The sequence below is a fragment of the Rissa tridactyla genome, chromosome 10, assembly GCF_028500815.1.
Source record: "Rissa tridactyla isolate bRisTri1 chromosome 10, bRisTri1.patW.cur.20221130, whole genome shotgun sequence".
NCBI lineage: Eukaryota > Metazoa > Chordata > Aves > Charadriiformes > Laridae > Rissa > Rissa tridactyla.
In genome coordinates this window covers 5,776,654-5,800,377 of record NC_071475.1, presented here as the reverse complement: position 1 = coordinate 5,800,377, position 23,724 = coordinate 5,776,654, and the positions used below count along the sequence as shown (strand labels likewise).

Here is a 23,724-nt window from a genome sequence, read left to right as displayed (position 1 = left end):
GTAGCAGCCTAACCATCTTTGCATGCAGCTGACTTCACTGCTTTGGTCTCACAACTGATTCCCTTCTCCTGTCCTCTTGTTTCATACTGTGCAAGGGGTTTGCTCTCCTTCTATCCCCTATTCCCCCCTCCCTGTGAACTTTTTTCCACGGCCACGCTGCCTTTTTCACAAAAGTTAACAGGGATTAGGGGTGGACTGGTGCAACTTCGCTGCGTTGAAGAGTTATAAAGCTCTGTGCCATGGCAGAAGCTATCATAGAGGTCAGAAAGAAATGTTCATAGTGGAATTCACAGAACATTTACCTCTTACAGTGACAGAATACTGCAACTCCTTCTCAAGCTACATATTGGGCATAAGGAAAAGCCATCCCCAGGGACTCTGGCCTGGCAGTAACAAACTTCATCACCACACCTGCCTGCTGCCTCAAGCCCTCGGGGTGCCAGTTCTGAACACCTGCCACCACCGGGCACTCATAATCCACACGCTTATAGACAACTCATCCAGACACTGCCAGAGGAAAGATAATTGCTGGCTTTACCAACTCTGAGCCCCTGGAATGCAAGGTGTTCAGCCCCTTCCTGCCGTGCCATTCTGCCTACTCTGTCTCTCCCCTTCGCTCTCGCAGAGCAGAGTCCAGCTGAAGCGTTTATAGACAGCTTCTTTGCCAGCATTGCTGAATTCTTGCTGCCAGCCCAGGGCGGAACAGCCTGTCAGGTCTTGGGAATGGCAGGAGACTATACATAGGAACTGTGGCATTACCGTCGTGAACAAAAGCAGCCCCCCAGACAAGCTGCTTTTTCTCCCGTATTTTTTTCCTCTTCTTGGGAGAATTGTTTCATCTTACAGAGAATGTAGAGGTGGGCCCCAACAACAACTCAAAAAAGATCCTATTGATCTCTTTCCCTGGCGAAAACAGTTCACATCATTCATGAAAACTGTCAGACAGCAATTCTTTGAAATCAAGAGACTCGGTAAAAAAGTCTTATAAATTTTCAATGCTTTACTTGTTTGTCATTTTATTTTCCATGTGACGAGAGAGTACTAAAATTTGGCTGGTGGCTGTTTCTGAAGGGAATCAAGAGAAAAAGCCTCGTTGGAAAACCTGTGGAGACTACACAAGCGTTTGATGCTCTTAACAGCAACCTCTTATCTAAGAGCCTCTTTATCCCTGTCGGCCTAAACACATGGTGTTTGCTCCACAGGCTCTGTTCTTTCTTCCCTAGCCTAGCTCACCGCTCTGCTTTGCCCTACCACAGCATCAGACTCCAGAAGGGTGCCAGAATATCCTTTGTTATGGCATGAGATTAAGCTCAGGTCCAGGGTCCCCATTCCCTGGTTGCACAGCGGGAACACACAGCCTTCTGGGTGAAATCCTTCACCCCAGCACAGTGCTCGCAGCTTGCTCGCAGCGGATTCTACCTCCGCTTGCCACCAGCACCCAAGAGTTTTTGCACCCTTCAGCATCAGGAAGGTCAGCAGGTGGAAATGGGGACAGGACAGATGCGAAGTGAGGTCTGCTTGGCTTGAAAGGCTCCCTCCCCCACACAACGCAGCCATTTCAAACCCCTGTGGATGCATTTGACAGAGAAAGCGCTGTGAGCTCCAAGCATGCAGGGTGCAGAGATGTCAGGGCTGGTGGAGTTGAGGCATGCACTGAAGACAGGCAGAACAGACACCTAGCAGTTATCGGCACAGTTCCTCACTCCTCCAAACAGGCCGAGGCAGGAGTTTCTGTGTTTAATGGCCAGCATTTCACAAAAGGTCAGGCTAGAGAGGAACAGGCCCCCTGAGGTCTATTTGTAGATCAAACCCATGTGCTCCAGGGTTCTCAGAGGCACACAAGTGCAGCTCCGCACTCCCTTTACCAGACACGTGCTTTGCTGAGAAATGCTCTGCTCTGTCCCATCTCACCTGGATCTGGGCACTTCTAGGGGGCTGCTTCCAATCCTCAGGAAGTTATCAGAATGGGTTGATGAGGAGGAGCTGGAGGACTTGACTTCGACCATCCCTGTGGAAGGCAGCCTGTCTTCAGACTGTTGTGCCCTGCTCCAGAGCACGGCTTGTGGTGACGATGCACAACTCTTCCTCCTGTGGGATGGAGGACTTGGGTGAGAAAGCTGGCTTTCCCCTTGTACTGCAACTAGGAAGCCTTTCCACAACAGGCTGGATTTTACGCCAGCAGCCACAAGCTCTTGTTCCCACCGAGCCTGCCCTCCTCCCTTCCAAGGAACCATGAGTCACGGGTGGTACACTGAGCTCAACCCATCTTAGCCCATTCTTTTATAGATCACCATCCACGTGACCTGGAAATCAGAGACAGGAGAATGCATCAGCCCACACACATACAGCGATTGCTTTGTTTAGTCTAGCTGTAAAAATGCCTCAAGCAAGGGGCCTCCCAGCAGGGAAAGACCATTTCAATCTGCTCTAAACTCTACGGAGTATATCAGCCGAGAAGCTCAGCCCCGGTGGGCGTTTGCGCACACTGACGAGGTTGACAGGGACACAACACCAGTGTTATTTTCCCTTTTAGTGATTCCCTTCAGGCACCACTGACCACACTTCTGACCATGTCCTCAGAGCCAACAATCACTCCAGATGCAGGTGTGTTTCAGTCCTCTCCCTGTCTGTGCTGACAGCCCAGAACTGCTCTGGCTTCTTTTCTAGCCAGCACGTTCAGACTCGGGTGTGATTCACTGTCCATTGCTGCATCGGGCCTAAGCTCACAATACCATCCAGCTACATGCCAAACCGGCACACGTATTTGGCATTAATTCACATCACTGCTGCTCCATGTTCAGAAGATATTTTTTTTTCTTACATTTTTTTTTTTTTTCCTGGAAGAGACTCAAGAATTTCTCCCCTTCCAAAACCACAGTGAATTGGACAAAGACCTCCCTATGTACACAAGTGAAAAGGAAAAGTCTAAAGCAAACTCAAGGAGAAAAGACACTGCTCTTCCTGGAATCTGGAAGGGCACCTCGGCTTTGACTGAGATCTCGAGCACTGTCAGCAAGTGCAGCTAAAGACAGGCTCATTGTACAGTGGGAAGCACAATATCCTCTCTTCACTTTTTGAAGGGTGTCCACCCTCAAACATCACACCACAGCCTCTCTCAAGCGTTATTCATCTCATGTTATCATAGCTGCCAACATCTCCAAGCACAGCCTGCAGAAACGGGCTTGTACAGCTAAAAAACAAATCCCTCTCCCTGCAAGGAGACCTCGGGGCCACCTGTTTTCAGGACAAGACAATGAAGCACATCACCTCCTTTCCTCCCTCACACTACGGACAGCCCAGCTCACCCAGCTTGTAGCAAGCCCTACCTGTTCTCCAGACTACGCAGCTACGCAGCAAGACATCCACACCCAATCCCCTCTCTAAGCACTTGTGGCAAGGATCACAACCTTCCCTTCCCGAAGCTCATGCCCATGGCATGGACCCAGAACCATCCCTGTGGTAGCAGCAGCTAACCCCAACACAACCTGATGTCTCCAACAGGAATGAAAGCAAACCAGAGTTAGAAAACATGTCACAAAATCAAGCGCTGATACACATCAGTGCAGCAGATCCCTTCCAACATGCTCTGGGCACTTCACATCCTATACAGATCACGCGTAGGTTTCATGCTGCAGGATCTAGCCTGTATGTCCTGAGCACTCAGAGCAATGTAAATGCTTCCAGTTTACTACCCTGCAGCCAGGCAAGTGAAAAGTTGTTCTCTACTTGCTGCAGTCACTTTGCTGTGGATAGGCAAGAGCTGCGTTTTAAAGAGGACTCTCTGCTGCTCACTTGGCAAACGCAGTTTGGGGCTCCCCATCTCCGTTTTGTGATTCTGCAGGAAGATTTTCTCTCCCCCTTCTTCAGCATTTTATAAATTGAATCACAATGTGCTTTAGAAAGGCTGCTGCCACTAGCATGGCTGCAGGCTCAGTCCCAGAGGACTTCAACTGCCTCCAGCACAACCCAGATTTAATTTAAAATAATTGCAATATAAAATAGCATCTTCACATGTGCTGAGGGAGAGGAGAGAAAAATTAAACTGACAGGGGCAACCCTACAGAAAGGTTCTGAAATCCCTAAACAGCACCAGAAACTCCACAAGCAAGCACAACACCCGTCCCAGTGCAGCAGAGTCACCAGACACCTTCCCCGGTCCCCGCTTCCAGACAGCCACCTGCATCCCCAGGCAAGTCCTGTGTGACCCTCCATCAATAGGGAGCACCAAGAATTTCATATTTGCCCCCAAGAAGTATCTGTAAGTAGTGCTGCAGGCAGAAACCTGCTTTCAGCTCCCACACCTTGCGCTGTTAGAGGGGCTAAAGTTTAGAGGGGATTCTTGGCCACCCATCCCACCTTCCACTATCTGCAGACACTCCCCTGTACAATCTCTTCCACAAACTGATTAAGCTTCATTTCGGGGCAGCTAAACTTTGTCTCCATTTTCCCTGGGGCGGCTGATGCCAAATGTCATTTTTCTGGTAGTTTGGAACCATCTTTTAAAAGTAATGAAATCCTTTCTGGATGAAGTTTAACAGTGAAGCTGGTGAAAATGAAACACAGCTGCTTTACTCTCATGAGGGGACAGACTTGGGAGCATCCCCACAGAAGCCTGACACAGTCATTAACAGGGGGAAGTCTCCAATTTTTGGTGCAGAAGTTCTGCAGCCCGAGTTGCAGCAAAACCTCTGACAGCCAGATTCCTCCCTCCACTGTAAGGAACCCATGCCACAGAGAGGCGACCTGGAGGGCGAGGGACTTCAGAAATATCTGTTTTCCTGTGCCCAGAGCCTGTCCCTTTCAGTCTGCAGCCCACTGAGTGGTTATGTCCTCACCATGCTGCTTGAGCCTGTGCTCCTGCTGGCATCAGCTCCACTGCTTCATAAGTGAAGCTCCCAGCTGCTCCAGGAGAACTTTCCATCCCCAGGGAGAAGTCACTGCTCAGACTTGTGGTGCTGCCTCGGTCTCTTTGCTCTAGAGAAAAGAAAACAGAACTACCTGAAGGCCAGCTTCGTCTCGCTCACTTTCTCTCCCTTTAAGAAATACATTTCCCACGTGCCCTGGGGCCGCGTTCTTGCGAGGCCCCAAGGGAAGCATACCCATTTGTAGTCACCTTGATGCTGGGAACCCAAGCCCCCAAGCGATCAACCGTTACCAGCACCCAGGGGTGCTGATGCTCGGCAGCAGCACTCACTGAGCATGCAGATCTCTTCCAGGGTGAAGCCAGGTGGCAAGCTCTTCCTTCTGGGGAAAGAAAAGACAAAGTTACCTCAGCCACCCCTCAGGGCTGCGTGGAGGCTGGCCACAGCCAGATCTCTGTAGCACACAGCAGATCAGAGCAGCGGGGAATTCGCTGTGCCCCAGGGGCAGAGGGGAGGAGATGGGGCCGGTGTGTGGTACCCAGCTCTCCTAACAGTCCTAGCCCACACCCCCTGTGCTTTGAGAGGGTGGCAACAGGCTGCGGGCACACATGTGCTTATTCAGAACCTGCAGGGTGGGTTTTGCTTCTTTCTGCCCCTCCTGAAATAGGAAGGGGTTAATGCTCAGCGGTCTGTCAAAAACTAGCCACCCCGCTCCCCCCAGCAGCGCCTGATGGAGCCTGCTGCGCAGCCTGCTTGAGCCAGAGCACACACCTCCGGGTTCACCCGTGCTAAAGCAGCCACGGACAGTCATTAAGCGGAGAGCACATTTCAGCATGGACAGTTTTTCAGAGCACAACGTAGCACCTCACAAGCCTCGGCCCCATTTTGCAGCCTTCAGAGTGCAGAATAAATTAAAGAAAACTGGGCCAGGACACCAGGGCTTCCATCTCCCCAAAGGAACAGCACTAACAAGCTCCCTGGCTCTGCAGCCCATGCAGCAGCAGGCACAGGCTTCTTACCTCTGCGACTTCACAGCAGAGAACTCCTCAGAGGTGATGTGCTTCAGAAAATTGAAGCAGAAAAAGAAAATCTGAGCAAAGGGAGAGAGAAGAGCGGTTCAGGAATGAACCCGAGGCTCCATGCAGCCTCTTGTCTTGGTGGGGAGGCGCTGGCAGGAAGGCGACAGCAAGAAATCTGCAGATACCAGCCTCTGATATGCCATGGGCTGCCACCATCCCATCCTGGGCCTTCTCTTACACATTAAACTGACCCTCTGTTCCCTGCCACAGGGAGGCCCAGAAAGGAAGGTGTACGACAAATCTCCTCATCAATGCCTTGCACACATGCCGCAAGCACACGGCAGGTACTTCTGCCATCTGTGCAGAATGGAAAAGGGATGGTCCCCAGCAGCTCCTTATACACCCAGGCAAGCAGCAAACCCAGCAGGGTTAGAGCCGCATGCTCCACCTCGGCAGCACAGCTGTATCACAGCTGTAAGCACGCAGTACCTGTAGCAACCGCAGTCCCAAGCTCATGCCCTGTGGCATTCACCTCGCTGTGCCACTGCCACCCCATCCGCCTGCACAGAGCTGAGCCCTTCTCCTGCAGCGGCGAGCAGGGAGGGCCAGAGGCAGCCATGGGCCCCCCCTCCTGTTCCAGCTACCGACTCCACCCTTGGCCAGGCAGGCACCAGAGCAGAACTGCCAGGATTGGACCAATGGAGCTCTGGGGAAGGAATGAACGGGAGGAGCGACACTAATACAGTGGTCCTAGACCCCCGAGAGATGGAAAACAGGCCAGGGTCCTGGCTCTGCATTCTGCAGGGGGGGATGCTGTTCAGAGGCAGGTGATTCTCTAGAGGTGAGAGTTTGAGGAGCAGGGGATTAGCAACAGGGTTACACGTACTCCCCACCTCTTGATCTCTATCCAAAAATGATATTGCAGTGAACTGCAACTGTAGTCAGAGCAATCATTTTTTGCTGTTAAATAGTGAAAGGTTTGAACAGAATTAGTTCCACTAATCTCAACTGCCTCCCAGACCCATCTGTGCACCCACAGATACACCCTGCCAAAATACACACATTGGAACCAGCACCAGCTGCTCCCTGAGCCCGCAATGACATGCAAGCCACATGCAGCTGCAGCACCCAGGCAGGAGGGCCGGCAGTCAGGACAAGCGCATAAGACTATACAGCTTTATTTTCAAGCTCCCAAGAGTCACATGCCTTAAGCATCCCTTCTCGTTGCTGAGTGGAGTAGCAAGTCTTAGCATCCTTTCACCAGGGGCCTGAAGACTAATGGCACAGCAGGGGAATTGGCAGGACTGACGACCACCAACCAAACTGCAGCCTGAGAGAAACGCATTCCCACAACTTATGCATTAGGAAGTGACGGAGCAAGGCTCCTACCTCATATTTCCAGCACCTGAACAAATCTTTTTAGAACTCAGCCAGACCACTACTACCAGAAGCAGACAGCAAATGCTGCTACTGTAAACAAGTACCCTGAGAACAAAAAGCAGTGCTCGGCCACTGCCCCAGACCAGACACTCACCTCTTCTCCTTTACTGAGTCGATCAGCTAACATGTGCCTGGAAAGAGAGCAAGGGAAGCCCAGTCAAATGCTGGAAGCCAGAATCAGCAGAGGAGCACAAGCTGTCAAGAACAGCAACATGCTTGAGGCTCCAGGTAAAAAAAAGGCGTCATCCTTTCTTGTCACAGCTCACTGGGAGCTGCCCCAACATCCACCTTTGGTTGTGAGCAAATAGCAAAGATGACCCCCTGAAGGCTTCTCACCTGCTGCACAGGGAAGCATATGCAAGTAAAACTTAATGTGCCTACCCAAAGAGAAACCAGTCATAGGCCACTGTCAGATAGAGTATCTCAGACGGCTCCAGGGACGCGTGAATCAGCCCATCCTGCAAAGGAAATGAGAACACCCTTCAGGCAGCAGCCCTGGGGATCGGGACTTGAGAATTCATGATCTACTGAAAACCATCATGGTGATCTAAGATGCCCACCTGCCTGTGATACCGTGCCTGATGGCAGGACAGCATGTCGGACTCCACATTCAAGCCAATCCACACCCTCTCTGAAGCCATGATAGTCAAAAGGAGTATTAACTGCTCCACCACCACTTCCTGGTGACACAGTCACTCACCCTCCCAGCAGTTTCCCCCAGAAGCAGAGCAGGTCAGTCAGGTACTCACAGCCCATAAGGAGAGGCGCAATAAGGAGATGAAGAGAGGAGTACGATCCCAGCCGGATATACAGTGCACCAGGAGCCCGCTGTCATCTGTTCCAGGCAGGGGTAGGAAGGAGAAGGGAAAAAAAAGGATGTTACAACAAGAGCAATGACTTCTCTTTATGGCAAATATGTAGAGACAAGCTACCCTCCGTCCCCACAGCCCAGGCTCAAGAGCAGAGCTCAGCCACCGAGCCAGAACATTTTGTCTTGAATACTACGGCCAACAAATTGCTCAGAGTGTCCTGGGTTGTCAGCAGCCCTGGCGGATGTGCTGTCCTGGTCCTGACAGCTGCTCAGGACACAAAGTCACTAGCCATGAACATCACTTTGCTACCCAGAACATACACTTACTCAGTTGCAACCCACTCTCTCAGGTAGGAGAAAAACCTACTTCAACGGAACACTTTTTCAGTCTCACCAACATTCCTACTGATACATGCCGAGCAGAGGCACACACAGGGCACAACTCCTATGCTCTCCAGAAAATTCGCAGTGTGTCCCAACACAACTGCTGCAGGAGAGCCTGTAGTTGGCCACGCAGTTGCCATGGCTCCATCTATCCAACAGCGGTAGGTACAAAGTCACAGTGCTTAGAGGGAACAGGATGCCAACGTAAAGCAATACACCCCCTTCAAGGAGTTGAGGTGTTTGTGATGACAGAGCGTGAAAGGGGCTCTTAAACAGGCACCTAATGACACCTTAAGATTGGGGGCATAAACCACAGATGTCCAATAAATTAAGAGCAAGAGTCAACAAGCAGAGGAACAAATGTTTCTTCCCTTCAGTTTTAAAGCACTAAAACTTTAGGTAAAGTTGTTCAAATATCCCTTCACTCTTGGGAAGAGAGGGTCTGCAAGGGATCAGCAAGTCCCTCTCTAAGAGGGGAGCTGGAGCCCTGAGATGCTAGGACCATCACCCTGTTCTGAAGGGAGGGAAATGAAGCTCTCCATAAAGAGCGGTACTAATACCATCAGCTGTTCTTCTGGAGACAGCAACTGCTCCAGTTAGACCACTGGGAGCAAGGAGTTTGCCTTACCGTCACTATTGATGATGGAGATCAGCAGCTTCAGGTAGTTCTGTGTCTGTTGCACAAGGTCCCAGCTCTGCAGAAGGAGAAATGTTGATGGTAAGGGTCTGCCCACAGCAAAAGGCTGCTCTGCAGTTCAGAGCCCACCATGCTCTTGGCTTCTCTATCCAGAAGAAGAGCAACACAGAAATAGCCTCATGGCCGTTCCTCAGAGTGACAGAGTCCCTTGGTGTTCTAATCAATCCCCCCCATCATCTACAAAAGGCACTCTGGGACAAAAGACCAGGCAGGGAAAAAAAAAAAAATAAAAAAAAAAATAAAAGGGTATCTCTCTTGTCTGCCTGGCTGGCACAGAACCTGCTTGCCTGCAGCCCCAAAGCTCCAAGCAGACCATGCTCAGAGAGACTAACGTGAGCCAGCAAACACCTGCTGAGCGCTGACCCAGTTCCACAGCCCCCCCGCACGCGTGCACTTCACCAAACGGCCCAGCAGCCACGTTACAGCTGTGTATGTGATGCAAGTGGCATGATGGGGTGAGCAGGCCAAGGTCAGCAGCCCGTTCCCACAACCCAGGCACTCTGCTCAAAACACTCTGGCCCTCGTAAACGGCCCCAGCAGGCTGCCTGCAGAGGCGTGACCCACTCCCGGCTGCTCCAGACAGGCACTGCACTTCTGCAGTAACGCCCAAGTAGCAGCAGCGACACAGAAGGGCTCCAGCACCACAAGAGATGCAGGTGAAAAACATCAGAAGCTCAAGCATGCCACTCTCGACCGCCGCATCGTGAGAAGATGCAGGGAACTTCAGCAGTCTGAGCAGAGTCAGAACCTGCTCAAGGAAGTAGGATAGCACTGGCAAGGAAAAGGCAAGGAGAGGGACACACGTTTCATCGTGAGATAAGTGACATCTGACCGCCAGGAACAGAACACTTGCTGTGCGCCTGCATGCGTGCACGTGTGCGTGTAACCACACTTAAGGCTACTCTCAGACAAAGAACATATTGCTCTGCCGTGAAGCCTGCACAGCAACAAAAGAGTAGGGAAATGGGGAATACACACAGCCTGGGGCAGAAAAACACATACTTCCAAAGTCCCTTATCTGCCCGATTCAACTCAATCTTGTGCTTATGCCAGAAGGAATCATCTGGTCATCCAGTCTGCTCTCTCTACATCACAAACCAGAAAGTTTTGTTCAGTTGCCCCAAATACAGCCTGAAGCTTGCATTTGGCAACAGTCCTGTCCAGAAAAGCACCTCAGCTAGGGGTGACAGTTCATCGCTCCTTTAGTGGCAGGTTCCAACAGATCATCCTCAAAAACAACACGCAAGACCGCTTTTCCTCGTTTGAAGGTCTGATTTCAGACTGCAGACATTGCTTCCTGTGCAGCTTTTTCCCCCCAGATTGAAGAGTGCTTTAGAATTAGTATTTTCTCCCTGCAAATGTACTCGCACATTAATCAAGACCACCCTCCATCACCTTTGTGATTAGCTAAACAGACTGAGAACTTCAGCTTTAAGTGAAGCACCATCTCCAGTCGTCAGATCATTTCTACATCTATTTATTACACCCTCTTCAATTTTTAATATCCTTTTTAAAATACTGGCTGCTCAGTATTCTAGTGAACAAGTTTCTAGCCATAAACAAGCTGTGGTCCCATTAGTTCTGCTTCAGCACTGCAAGCTACTTTTCCGTGATTCTGCTTATGCTGGCACTTAAACATTATTTACATCACTGACTAACAAACACTGGCCCAGCACAGGGAGCTCTGCTACTTGTGCAGTGCTTCCAGACACAGAGCATAGGAGCGTGACATGCTCCAGCACAGTCAATCATCACAAAACCTGGGTCCACTGATGTGTGAAATGGAGCACACTAATCAGCAGTATAAGGCAACGCTCCCTGGTATGAACAAAGGTAAGCCTTGAAGCTTGGGCAAACAGAAGAGTTCAATTATCATTTGCGACGCTGTCAGAGTACGGTCGATCATGATTTTCTGCTCTCCTCTCACAGGACAGGTACCTTGTACACTCATGAAGAAGGTGCCTAGTCACTTGTCTACTGCTCACATAAGGGAAGGTTCTCTCTCAAGACTCTCCGCAGCCAAGGAAGAATGCCCACTGCAGGCACGTGCCTCGCTAAGACTGTGAACAAGTAATACTGCTTTCTGTTTGCTGGCACGCTCCTTCCCCTCGTTACTGACATTATCTCCCTAATGGATTGAAAGCTTTACGCAAGCTACAGAAAAAGACTTGACGTTACAGTCAGCTGCCTCAGGACACGCCAAGCCAGGAAGTTCTTGGGTAGAGGATTTCCACCGCTATTATGAACAATCAAGTCTGCAGCCTCGCTCCCACTGGGATGCTATGAAGTGAGCCAGATTACGGCAACAGGAGCAAGTCAGACTTCAAATCTTTACTGACTACTCCCGACTGAATCTCTGACCTCCCACAGACACGCCTGCTTTGCTCACCTGGTACTCGCTCCAATCGATATTCAGAGATTGGGTCAGAGAGACTGGGATACTTAATGGAGCATCTACATAATCCTGAAAAAAAACCCAACAAACAGAATTGGTCAGAGAAAAGCCGTGACTTGAAGGCAGTGAGCTCCAGAAAAAACAAATACCAAACAGTGCATATCTAGAAGAAAGCACCTCAAAGCATCTTTGAATGCAAAAGCCTGCAGTGGCCAGGATTAACTCATAGCCTCTTAGAAGGACTAGCGGACAAGAGGCGCTTTTCTGTGCTCCCAACAGTGAAAGTCATGTTACTTTCTGAATTACTGTAGGGCTACTCCATTCAACCATCTCCCTCAGCAGGAGACAGAATACAAAGACAGAACCAAGAACAGAGGCTATCAATAAGGTATCAGATTCAAAAGCACGAGCAACCCATACCTCCCGTGAGAGGTCAAGCATCCTGGACTTCAGGATGATGACTCATTTATTTTACATACAAATTTTACAATGAAGGAGTAATCTAGTACATTCGCTATCTTTTGTTTGCCCTGTTGGTTTCCTCCTTGTGCTCAGAAATAAGCACGTGACACATACACCATTGCTCAGGAACTCTGAGGCAAGACTTAAGCCCAGTAAAGCCCACGGCTCTCCATTTTGTAATATCCATGTACCTGTTTCCAGTTAAATATGAGACCTTCAGCTGTATAATCCCGGTCTTTGTACTCCTTAAAAAATTCACAGCCTGCAAGAAAAAGAAATAATGAACAACCGTTCAGCTAACTGATATCTAACAACTGAAGTGCCCGTGGGACTGGAAGTGCTGGCAGCCCCAGGCTCCAGAGCACCAAATCAATCAAAACTGCTGCCTGCGGGAAGAGAAAAGCAGTAATCATGAGTACAGTGTGCAGCACGGCCTCCCAGCAGCAACAACCCAGAGCACTCAGCAGGGAACACACTCACAGAGCAAAGGGCAAACTCCAAACGCAGAGCAAATGGGGAGCTTGAGGGGCTGATTTCATTCTTCCCCAAACAAGAGCTATCCTTTCCAGGGCCACTGGCTTTTGCACAGATCTAAGGCATCAGCCTGGCACGCTGAGTGAGAGGGAACCAGCAAAAGGAGGTGCTGGCAGAGCCCTGGGGAAAGCCAGCTTTCACAGGGCATCTGCTGCAGGTAACAAGAAAGGGCTCTGTCAGAGCCGGCTGTGATTTCTCTCACATTTCAGTCTCCTCTTTCAAACACGCGAATTGCTCTATCTGAAGGAAGCAGGTACATAACCACTGCCAAGGTTTCCCCCAAGCCCTCCCCTCCCGAAGTTTGTCCTTCGACGCCATTCTTCTCAAACAACTATTTGAAGTCTCTGCTGCAAACTGCAGTCACTTAGTCACGGCCGAGCAGCACCATTAGTACTGCAGCTGCCTGCAAGCTACAAGAAACACCTCCCGATGCAGCGTGTAAGGCCCACGAGTGCCAAAGTGCCCACATTACCAAGACACCCCTGTGCCAGGCACTGAACACAGGCAGCAATTCCTACCCTGCAAGTCACAAAAAACTCCAATGTCAAAAAAAATAATCTTTGTGCAAGGACAGGACTAGCCCTCAAAACTACAGTGTCAGGAAGCAATCTGTCAGTTGAGATTTAACTCCAATTAAACAATGGCTTAAAGCAAAGAATTGGGGATTATGGCAATAAGTATTGGCATCAACAAATGCCAACTACCAGTCAAATGGAGAAGAGGGTTTCTGCACTGGAGAGCACAAAAGCTTCTACAGATAAACCATTTTAACACAAGGCTTTCACCTGAGACAATCACATCCGGATACTGCTTTGCTCACCTAAGACAACAGGATCTCAGAATAACTTTAGAGACAAATTACAAAATAGAAATTCTCTTCAGTGCCAACCTGGGAACATCAATAAGAATGTATGATGGCATTTGGCCAGTCACTAGAGGGATTGCTGATCCTTAGATGTGTATGCCTTAGATCTAACAGAATAACAACATTCCCCTCTGGACCAGCACTGCTGAAATCAGGCAACATCTGCAGGGAGAATTTCCAGTTTTTTAAGGTTTACCTCTAGCGTGGCAGTGAAAAGCTGCTAAAAGACAGCAGCTGTCCCAGATGGCAGAAGAGGAAGGGCCATCACCGCACACTGCATACAATATGCAGATCCCCATAAAGTAACAACTCCACAGCTCAACTCTGCAGAATCACTTCTTTCTCACTCTTTACAAACTCCACAGAAGACCCGTGTACGCTGCCTCTCCCATGCTCTAAGTTCGACGAGGCACACGGCTGCAACGTATACCTGTGGCACAGAAACCAGTAATACTCTTATTTCTGTACGCCTCGGTAATCTGCATGGCAAAGCAGATAAAATATCGATGCAGATTCTCTGAATTGTCGCTAATTTGTGTATGAAAGGAAAACCACTTCTTTTAAAAAAGAAAATATGTCTAAGGGCAACAACAACTAGTAATCATGGAAAAGGTTGCGTTTGGAACACCCGTAACAGTTGTATTGTTTGTTTGGTTTGTTGTTTTTTTTTTTTTTTATTCCCCTCGCTTTCTTTGTGCGCAAGGGAGAAAGAAGAGCCCTTTCTTGCAGACACATCTCAAGCACAGCAGCCTCACATCCAATCCCATCACCAAGCCTGACATCAGCAGGCAGCAATGTTCAGCTCATCTTTGAGAGTGCAGCAAGTGACCCAGCAGCGGTTGCTAGGCACAGGGACTAATATAGCCAGGGAGACGGGCTGGAGTGGTCTGCATCTCAGCCGCACGTTGCAGGCTTAGGTTAACAATTCTGTCTAGCACGGAGAATACCTTACAGCGGCGCTCTGGAACACGAGGACTGGAAAACACTCTTTTAAGGACTGGGGTTTTATATAACAGAGAGCAAGATATATATTTGCATCAAGCAGTAGTATGGAGTTGCAGGGGCGTCAAAGGCCATCGTTAAGATGGGTTAACCCAGCTCTACCTCTGGGACTTTTTCTCCACGCTTGATTTCATTAGAACTGCTGAGAAATTATTTTGCCACCTCAAAGAGTGCCTAATGCTGACTCACAGCACCAGAGCATCCAGATTCGTCGCACTGTTCTTAGTTTAAAAGATCTTCTCTCCAGAGGGAGCACAGGAAACATTCAGCAAGCCACAGCGATTTCACCACACACACACAGGTAGTTCCCAGTCCCCAGAAACGGATTGTCACCTGTCCCTTGGGGGTCCCTCTGGACATCAGTCCTGTACCTGGGTATGGGATGGAGAGAAGCGTGAAATCAGCATAACGTTGAGCTTTGTCCACCTTCTCAGAAGACGTCACACTGCACAGGACAAGAAGAAAACAGCAGATATTTATAGAGTATTTTTCATGGAGACCCTAGCACACAAAAAGCTACCTGTCGCATCTCCCTGCACAATCCCTTCACTCAGGAGTGAGCAGGGGCAGAACTTACTCAACACATCCAAATAAACAAGTACAGCCCCAAAATACTATGGCTCTATTTGTAGCTCTATTTGTATTCTAATAAATACCTCTATTTGTTCCTATACACATGCAGAGGGTTCCTTTACTCTCCCCTTTCTGAAAGGGTGACAGTCACATCACCGCAAGCTCTACAGAGGAAACCTACTCAGACTGCAGAAGACAGATGAAAGCAGCTGTCTTGCCCATTGATACAGCTTTCTCCGGCCTAAAACCTTGGGGTTCTCTTTACAGCACTGACTAACTGATCCTGCTGTAGGAATCTTCCAGGGACTGCTCCCAGGCTGCTGAGTGCACGCCCAATAAGGGCTACTAGCTGCCATCCAAAGCCTGCAGAAAAAACAAATGAAACCAGACTCACTTCAAGCCAAACTTCACCTTCTTGTTTTCCACCATCAGGTCACAGATATATCGGATAGACAGGTATCGAAGCAGCTTGATGTCATGTCCTCTGACCTTGTCAAACAGCTGGGAGTCTGCATTCCTGCAACACAGAACAAGGCAAAGCAAGATGAGCACGGAAGACTGACCGAGTTGAGTTTGACTTTTTGCACAACACTGGCACAGTTCTTTCCTGAACCACTTTTAGGCATAAGCCGCATAGCACGAGCCTTGTCTCCACAGGTCAGACTCTGCGATGAACTGATACTGCAAACTTCATGCTTAGGGTCCTTCCCCACATCTCACTCCATTCTGCGGCAAACACATAGGACACAGAACAATTTCACCAGCCTGGAGATCTACTTTTTGATGAAGTAAACACGTCTGTGTAATTCAAACACCTTTTTAAATGGCCTTATATATTCCTGTCTCCAGACCTTCCCTCTGGCAATAGATTAGCAGGCTTCAGTTACACTGGGTTCAGCCAGCCATTAGCATTCAAGAGTCTTTTCAAAAGCAAGGGAAATAAGACTTGGTGATGGTCTCAAGTCTATACCCAAAGCCCAGCCTAAGAAAGAGCAGAACTGAGTGGCTGAGCCAGTCAGCTTTGGTTCGAACTCCCTTTTCCCTATCCCAGTGGTTCATACAAACCTAAGTGCAGAATCTTCCTCTGAAATGTCTTCTGCATCTGCCCAAGCATCGTCAGAACCCCCTGCAAGGAAGGCATTAAGAACTGAAACTTGTATAAACCAACACAGTCCCCAATCTGCCAAGACATGCACATGCCTGAAAAGGTCATGGTTTGGTGCCCTCTCTCTACACACAGGTGCTCTCAATACTTCCCTGGATTTCCTCTTCCTGAAGAGCCCGTTTTCTAACGTAGACCACTTTTCCTTTGTCATTGCAAAGGACCTAGGTAGATCAAACCCATGACTGCCAGCCAAAACGACGCCCCAATAGTGCTACACAGTGCTTTGTTAAGCCAAGCTTCAGGTTCCACACTACAGACACCCAATACTCCCCCAAAGAGCTTTCCCTAGCATCCGCTATATCGTACCAGTAGCAGGATTTGATTCCCAATGATTAGCCAAGCAATAGTAAGTTCTTATCTTTTTTCCATTATTCCCATCCCCAATGTTTGGGGATCAGTAGCGCAACTCCTTTAGGCTGCCTTACTTGCTTACACGCTTCCCATAGCTCATTCTTCAGCCTCAAGTTCTTTTGCTGCTGCTTCTTATGAGGTATGGCTCTCTGTCCAGTAGTATGGTGCTTGGAAACGGACAGATTTCAGGCTTTGCCCTATTATGCAGGGCCTGATACAAATGGGTCCACGCCAGAGCTCCGCACCTGCTCTCAGGAAGAGCTTGGTCTTGAGTCTAGGACACTGTCCCAGCCTAACCAGGCAGCCAGCCACACACGGCCCCCCACTCACCTGAGAAGATATAGTTGTAGCCAGTGCGCCCATAGAGCTCTCCCCAGCCGGCCAGTGTTGCTGATCTGCAAATATGCTGGAGGAAGATTTTGTTATTAACCACCAGGAGTCTTTCCCTTAACAGGTCTCTGAACTATTTGCTGTCACATTACATAGAAATGGTTGGTACCTACAGCTACCACCTCTCAGCAGTCTCCCCGCCAACCCTGGTCCAGATTGAGTTCTCCAAACACATGGAACTCCCAAGTGCCTTTATCTGTAGCTAGTTTTTAAATCACACTTTCATCTCCAGCTCTCCAAGTCACTAATACAGTCAATTCCTGCCAAGTTGGCAATGTCCATGCTCTGTTAATACCCTGCTTGAGCCTTATTTCCACATTACTGTGGATAAGATTATGGATGGTCCCAGTACGACTCCAGGCAGTTCACTCCCGCAGGAAAAGGTCAGCAGGTTCAGCCCATGATGGCTTCAGTCAAGCTAGATTAAAATTGTCACAGGTATGAATTTGCTATTCATATGGTGCTTCTAAATTGAACTAAGAAAACTGAATTAAGCTACTTAAATTCTAAATTAGACTACTCCTACAGGGCTCCAATACAGTTTAAGTAATCCACATCAAAATGAATCTAATTTCACTTTCTTATAGATCCCCTTGTAGACAAGCCCACACATTCACAAGACCATTTATGCAATCTTGCCTCCCCAGGGAACAGACAAGGGAAACTTCTCTTCAGAGAGACAAGTTATTCAAAGGGAGCTCACTGCTGGGAAGAAGAAGGGGCAGAAAGCGACAATAGTTGTCCTTCCCCTCTCAAAGACCAAATATCTTTGTCCTTCAGAAGGAAGAAACATAAATATGGGGAAAATGTTAGCTCTTTGGTGCAATGCTCATGACGTGGAGGGGTAAAATAGCCTGAAGCCCCCACAGATGACTTATGCAGCCTAGATAGCAAATGCTAGCTCCTATTACAGGCTGCCTGCTTGTACCCAAGAACAGATTTTTATAGCATTCAGCAAGGTGACAACCAACTGAAGACATGGCTGCACAGTTCAAACAGCAGGGAGAAAGGTCATTCTCTAAGTTGAGATAGGTAACCCATGAAGCTTTACCTTTCCCTTGTACAGAATAACCGGGCAAACAAATCGTCCTCTACACCTCGCCATCTTACTTCGGTTGATAAGGTCCTGCAGTTTGCCAACCTGCACAGTGCTCTCGAACCTAGTGGAGAGAGGTTCAGTTCAGTACACAGAGCATCTTCTCAGGCGCCTTTCAGCGAAGCTGCTACAGACACCCTGGGCTGTAATCCCCATCCCTTTTGCCTAGAAGCCAGCATCTGAAGTTAGCAAGCAAGAGGAAACTTCTTTAAGAGTTACTTCTGCAGCTATACAACATGTCTGGATGCTTTCTGTCACCTTTTCTTTATTTTGAAAGACCAGCTGCACAGCAGGGGTCAGCAAGCATCTTCAGGAGCTGGCAATATGAGAAGCATCAGAATGGTCTGCTACAAACTAACATGTGGATTACTAACAAAGGACTACCAGGGCAAGCCAGTGTCTACAAAAACATATGGTCTGCTTTCCTCCCTACCACTTTTCTATCAAAAAGCTCAGTACTACCATCAGGGTGAATTAACTATTACAGTGATATTTTTGCAAGGAGAATGAAATAAAATAGAGAATCAAAGCTTGAACACTCAATGAACCTTAGTTCCAGTCACTTAAGCACGCGTGTTGCCAGGTAATTAGATAATTGTCTGTAAATCAGCTAGTGGGTTGAACAAGGCTGTTAGATTGATGTCAACTGCATCTGCATAACTAAATTTTGTTAATCTGGTTAAAGTTAAAACAGAAATGCGTTCCAAGTTGGAGACATTTTGGAAAGAAGTTAAAATTGCTGCAATTTGTCCAAGTACTGGTCTACGTTCGTTAGGAATCCAAATTGACTTCTGAACTACACAGACCTTCAGGAGGTACAGTCAACGCAGGGAGAAGTAGAGTTTCCACATGGAATTGGAGAAGCATCCAGACTGACATAATAGAAACCAGATGAAGTGTGGAAATACAAAGCTGCATGGTCACACGCTTAGAGATGATTAACGAGAACTTCCAGTTAGCCCTTTCCAGCAGCGGAGCTCAGTACAAGAGCCCAGACAAATTGGTTGATCTCTAGATGCGTGTACGTTATCAATATGGTAAGTCTGAAAACAGGGACAAATAAGATCACGGAAAACTCTCTGGTGGGATGCAGAAGTACCAACATTACTGGGCAGAGCACAAGACCTCAGCTGAGATAAGTGATTCTAGTGAGTGTGAAAAGGCACAGCAAGATGATTAGGATGGCCAGGGGACAGTCTACGCTGCAAGAGAAACAACCTCAGACTGGTTGACAGAGCAGACGAAGATGAAGTGAGGACACAACAATACATGCATTAAGGTGAAGGGGACAACTAGCGATGAAGGGGGAGAACTCCTCCAAGGCAAAGGACAATGCTGGCCTAAGAACAAATTAATACCTTTATGCTGGAAATTAAAAGAAAGTTGCTAAGCTTCAGAATCAGTCAGGAGCAACCTACCTGCAGCTGCCATTCTGTGAAGGATAAAAAAAATAATCTATTATTAACATGGAAATTGATCTGTTTATGGAAAAGATTATACAAGGTGGTGTCAGTGGAAACAGGGAGACAGTAACCAAGACCTTCTAATCCTACTTTTTTTTTTTTTTAATAAAAAAAGGACTCAATTCACAGAATTCATAGTCAAGGTTTAGTATTTTTCCTTAAGTTTCATAACACATTCATAACTATTTCGGCTGTCCAGTTCCAAAGAGCTTTGGCATGTACCAGAATTTAAGGAACAAGAACCCAAGCTAATCCGATCTAAATGTTGAGGACGCGAGGGTGCTAAGTGCAAAGACAGGAAAATGCTAAGAGAGTACGAGAGATTGTGTGCAGGCACCCGATGAACGCAACTCGAACTCCGCTCATCGCTGTCACTGCAACAGCCAAGAGCTCCGCTCCGCAGTCTGCTTCCCTCCTCAGAGAGCACGTGAGTAACAGATGCCGCAGGAATGGCCTGCGAGCAGTGAGAAGAGAGGCCCTCATGTATAATTCCCAGTACCAAACTATTTTGAAACTTTGAGAGATTCTGACGTACAGATTCGGTTGTGGGGTCATTTTTAAATGAATGCATGCAATTAAGAGACACATCCATGCACTATGCTCCAGCTGTCTTTGTGTTTCCTTTGCAAATACAAAGAGAAACAAGAATAGCTCCACTGCACTGCTTCCAAGTCCAGAAGATGGGATTCAGCAAAAAAATAAAATGCCGGGAAGATCAGAAATTACAGAAGTGCCTCCCCAGGAGCTGAGACAAGCCAAGAAGTTTCACCTCTCAGCACACCAACTGCACTTCCCTGGAGAGACATCACAGCACTGGGGAATGAGTCCGAGCAGCTTGGCAGGAACCTGGGACACAGAGCAAGCGGGAAGCCCAGCACCCCATTGGGGACACAAAGAATGAGCCCCTCTCCCAGGCGTCTGTCCCCGTTCCCTGGGAAGCCTGCACAGGCACCAGAGAGATCCGCCCCGCTATCTACACGGCTCTCGGACCTTCTCATCTCAAGAATCATCATCAGTAAAGCTAGAATAAACACTGAAATGAAGATAAACACGGTAAGTAAACATAGTTGTTCTGAGATGATTGTAGTGAGGGGAAAGGCTGCTCTGAGGAACGGGTGCAACACTCTTACAGGGACAAGTAATTAAACGTAGCATAGACAGGAGTAAAATCCACTGAAAAGGGTTTGGAACACGGAGCACTCTTCAACAGTAGTGTGAAAGAACATCATTAAGGCTGCTTGGGACAAGGTAGAGAATGAGGTGGAAGGAATGATGTGTATCTTAACTCTTTTCTAGACTTTTGGGTGTGTCTTGTGTTTTCAGAAGTTTGTCTTCCAGAAGATACTACTGGGCAACCTTACCTCTGTGTTAATCCCCTCGGCCCTCTCCATTAAATCAGCCCCTAAACCTGAATTCAGATGTTTAAATACAAGGGAAACACTTCCTAGAAGAGCAAGCAACTGTTTTGTCAACTGTATATTTTATACAGGCCTGAAGCAGAGATGCTTCCCTTTGGGTAGCCATAACAGCGCTGGAACCAAAGCGTTCCTCTTGCATTGTTAGATTGCGTGCAACTGTGATCATATTTGTCTGGAGTGCAGACAGGATCATCAGGTAAAACCAAAGACACGGCCGGTGCCTGAGATGTAGGCATTTTTCATTAAGCGCAGTCACAGTAACTCTAAGACAGCGAGTAAAGAACTGAGCGCACCCCTCTGTTTCCATTCCCTGCAGCATCTGCTTGCTCCTTCTGGGAGGACGTCAGAGTTCTCCAAGCACAGGGAAGGTGCTCCCGGCTGTCAGACGCGTCCTGATACCTTCTGTGGCTCCTCGCAAGCAGCGCCTTGGTTGACAGCCAAAAATACACATAAAATTCCTCCCACTACCTCCTGCACCTGCCTGGATTTCAGAGTACTGTTGTCAAAGTGTGATGAAGCAACATCCTTTCTTCCCCAGATGCCCAGCCACAGAACGAACAGGATCAGGAAACCGATCTGGGTTAAAAATATCCACTTTTTGCAGTTTCTCTGCATGGCTTCAGAAGCAGCTGTAACAGCAGAACCGATGGAGCAGCACAGAGTTCAAGCAAGCAAGAACTGCTTCCAAAAAACCTGGGTATTCTCAGAAGTGTGAAGTGCCCTGCACACTTCAAAGAGATCTTACCAGCTGATTAAGAACATTAGAAAGATGAAAGGCAGCCAAAGACACTCCGTCCTAGAGGGAGCGTCCCGTTCACTGGGAGAGGTTCTTGTGTTCTGTAACACAAGAAGTGCAACAGTCTCTATTTCATAATTATTCCACAGAGTACAATGATGCAACTAAAAACCGGATTTGTCTAAAATTATTTTGCGACTTTTGCAGAGATTATCACTTAGAAATCAGGAGGACAGGGATGATGAAGGGTAGTCTGTTTCCGTGACTCCCTGGGAGAGTAAATCAAGACTTGGAACGAATTGGTATTTAAAATGTCAATTGCCACTGCTGTCTTGCAAAAGTCTCGGAAGAAAACAGGGCCCTGAGTGTAAGTACACTTGTTTTGAATACTCATCAGAAAAATTAGGCATTCTTTGCTCTCACAAGAACAGGAAAAGCAGAAGCATTTGGTTTCTCTTCCCTAAAGACACTCCTAGTTACATTTACAGCTTCAGACTTCAGCTTCCCCTTTTTTGCAGCAAGGGGTTTAATATTTTCTAATCTGATCTAACCATTAAGCAGAAGTTCTCCCACCTGACAATGAGTTGTGGCTGACCCCCTCCTACAGCACCTGGTCCACATGCCAGCTGACGGTTTGCCTTCCTCAGGCAAAGCAGCTGGAAAGGAACCGGTGACAACCGTCCTTTTGAACGTGGTACTTCTGCCACAAACCCAGTTAAGACTGCAAAATTGCATTATGTTTTGTTGGAAAAGAAAATCATAAATGAAAGGCCGTTGTTAGAGCCGCACAGAGCAGCTAATGCGCAGTCAGAAGCAAGACTGACACGATTCTGAGCTTGTGGGTCAAAGTCCAGAAACATGTTGGCTTAGATTTGCACTAAACCACAACTAAAATGCAAGCAAGCACTTCCTGTTCACTCACTAAACCTCAGCGCCCACTGACACACGTACCACGGTGCAGGCAGATTATTTCTGTCGAGGCTACCTCATCTGTCCGGCCCCATTACCCCCCTTGAGATGCTTTCCAGACTAAAATTTCCCTGATCAGAGGCCTTCCAGCACGACCACAGGCACTTCATGAAGACAGGGAGAGCATCACGCAGTCCTGCTCCCAACCATGAGCTCTCTGGGCGAGCCGCAGCACAGCAGTTGTCAGGATCTACTGGAGGGCAGCGGAGCTGGCGCTGCCCGGGAGCACCCCCTTTGCTTTACGCCCCCCAGGCTACAGACTTCGCTCAGCAGCTTGGGAGCCCCAGAGGCCGGGGGAGCCCGGAGGCGCCCCGCGGGAACTCGGCAGCGAAGCGCAGCCCTGGCAGGCGGCGAGGGCTGTCCCGGGAGCGGCGCACCCCCCGGCTGACACCGCCGGCTATAATTAGCCGCAGCGCAGCCCGGCAGGGCTTCCCCCGGCCGGCGGGAGCCCCGGAGCGGCAGCCAGCAGGTGCGGAAGCTCCCCGGGGCAAAAGGCGAAGCCGCCGCCCCGGCTGTCAGCCCTGCGGGGTGGGAACCGGGAGGGGACCGAGGCCTTACGGGTCGCGGCCGGCGCAGGCGTCGCGCTCCAGGAGGACGATGTGCCGCGGGTAGTGGGCGCAGATCTCGCCGTGCGCATTGGGGATCACGCTGTACCGGTAGTCGCGGCCAAAGAGCTCCAGGCACCGCCGCTCGATCCGTTCCACCTGAGGACAGTCACCGGTCAGCGCCCGCCGCACGGCCACCGGGCCCCAACCCCCCCGGTCCCGGCCACCGGGCCCCTCACCTTCGCGGCGGCGCCGCCGCCGCCGTCCTTGGCGCGGTACTGTGCTCGGGAGAACTCCAAAAGCAACTCGGCCAAGGCGCGGTCCCCGGAGCCCGCCGGGGGGCAGCCGCGGGCCGCCGCCATGCCCGCGCCGCTCACCGCCGCCAGCCCATGGCCCCGCCCCGCCCGCCACTTCCGCCCGCCGCCGCCGCTTCCGCCCGTCCGGCCAATCACCGCCGCGCAGGCGGCGCGCCCCTTCCGCCGCGCCCGCTGGCGTCATCGGGGTGCGACGCGCTCCCGCCTCTCGCTGCGCCCCGTTCAGCTCCGGG

General features: G+C 49.3%; 1 protein-coding gene across 3 annotated transcripts in view; it reads right to left on the bottom strand.

Annotated features, from left to right (window-relative positions):
* The window catches only part of MTMR14 (myotubularin related protein 14), a 33,192-nt gene extending 9,621 nt beyond the window's left edge, over positions 1-23,571 (bottom strand). For 2 of the 3 annotated variants that reach the window (XM_054216595.1, XM_054216596.1), the window contains exons 1-17: positions 23,417-23,571; positions 23,191-23,336; positions 18,002-18,110; positions 16,891-16,966; positions 16,110-16,170; positions 15,439-15,561; positions 14,843-14,916; positions 12,262-12,332; positions 11,603-11,677; positions 9,145-9,211; positions 8,071-8,156; positions 7,703-7,779; positions 7,416-7,452; positions 5,882-5,952; positions 5,195-5,244; positions 4,836-4,974; positions 1,912-2,088 (exon numbers count right to left, since the gene is read on the bottom strand). In XM_054216595.1, coding sequence (XP_054072570.1) covers positions 1,912-2,088; positions 4,836-4,974; positions 5,195-5,244; positions 5,882-5,952; positions 7,416-7,452; positions 7,703-7,779; positions 8,071-8,156; positions 9,145-9,211; positions 11,603-11,677; positions 12,262-12,332; positions 14,843-14,916; positions 15,439-15,561; positions 16,110-16,170; positions 16,891-16,966; positions 18,002-18,110; positions 23,191-23,336; positions 23,417-23,539 — 1,562 coding nt within the window. In that variant the 5' untranslated portion in view covers positions 23,540-23,571. Of the gene's footprint in view, positions 1-1,911; positions 2,089-4,835; positions 4,975-5,194; positions 5,245-5,881; positions 5,953-7,415; positions 7,453-7,702; positions 7,780-8,070; positions 8,157-9,144; positions 9,212-11,602; positions 11,678-12,261; positions 12,333-13,665; positions 13,900-14,842; positions 14,917-15,438; positions 15,562-16,109; positions 16,171-16,890; positions 16,967-18,001; positions 18,111-23,190; positions 23,337-23,416 lie in introns of those variants that run through there. The other variant, XM_054216597.1, reaches the window with a different exon arrangement.
* Between the last annotated feature and the right edge of the window lie 153 nt (positions 23,572-23,724).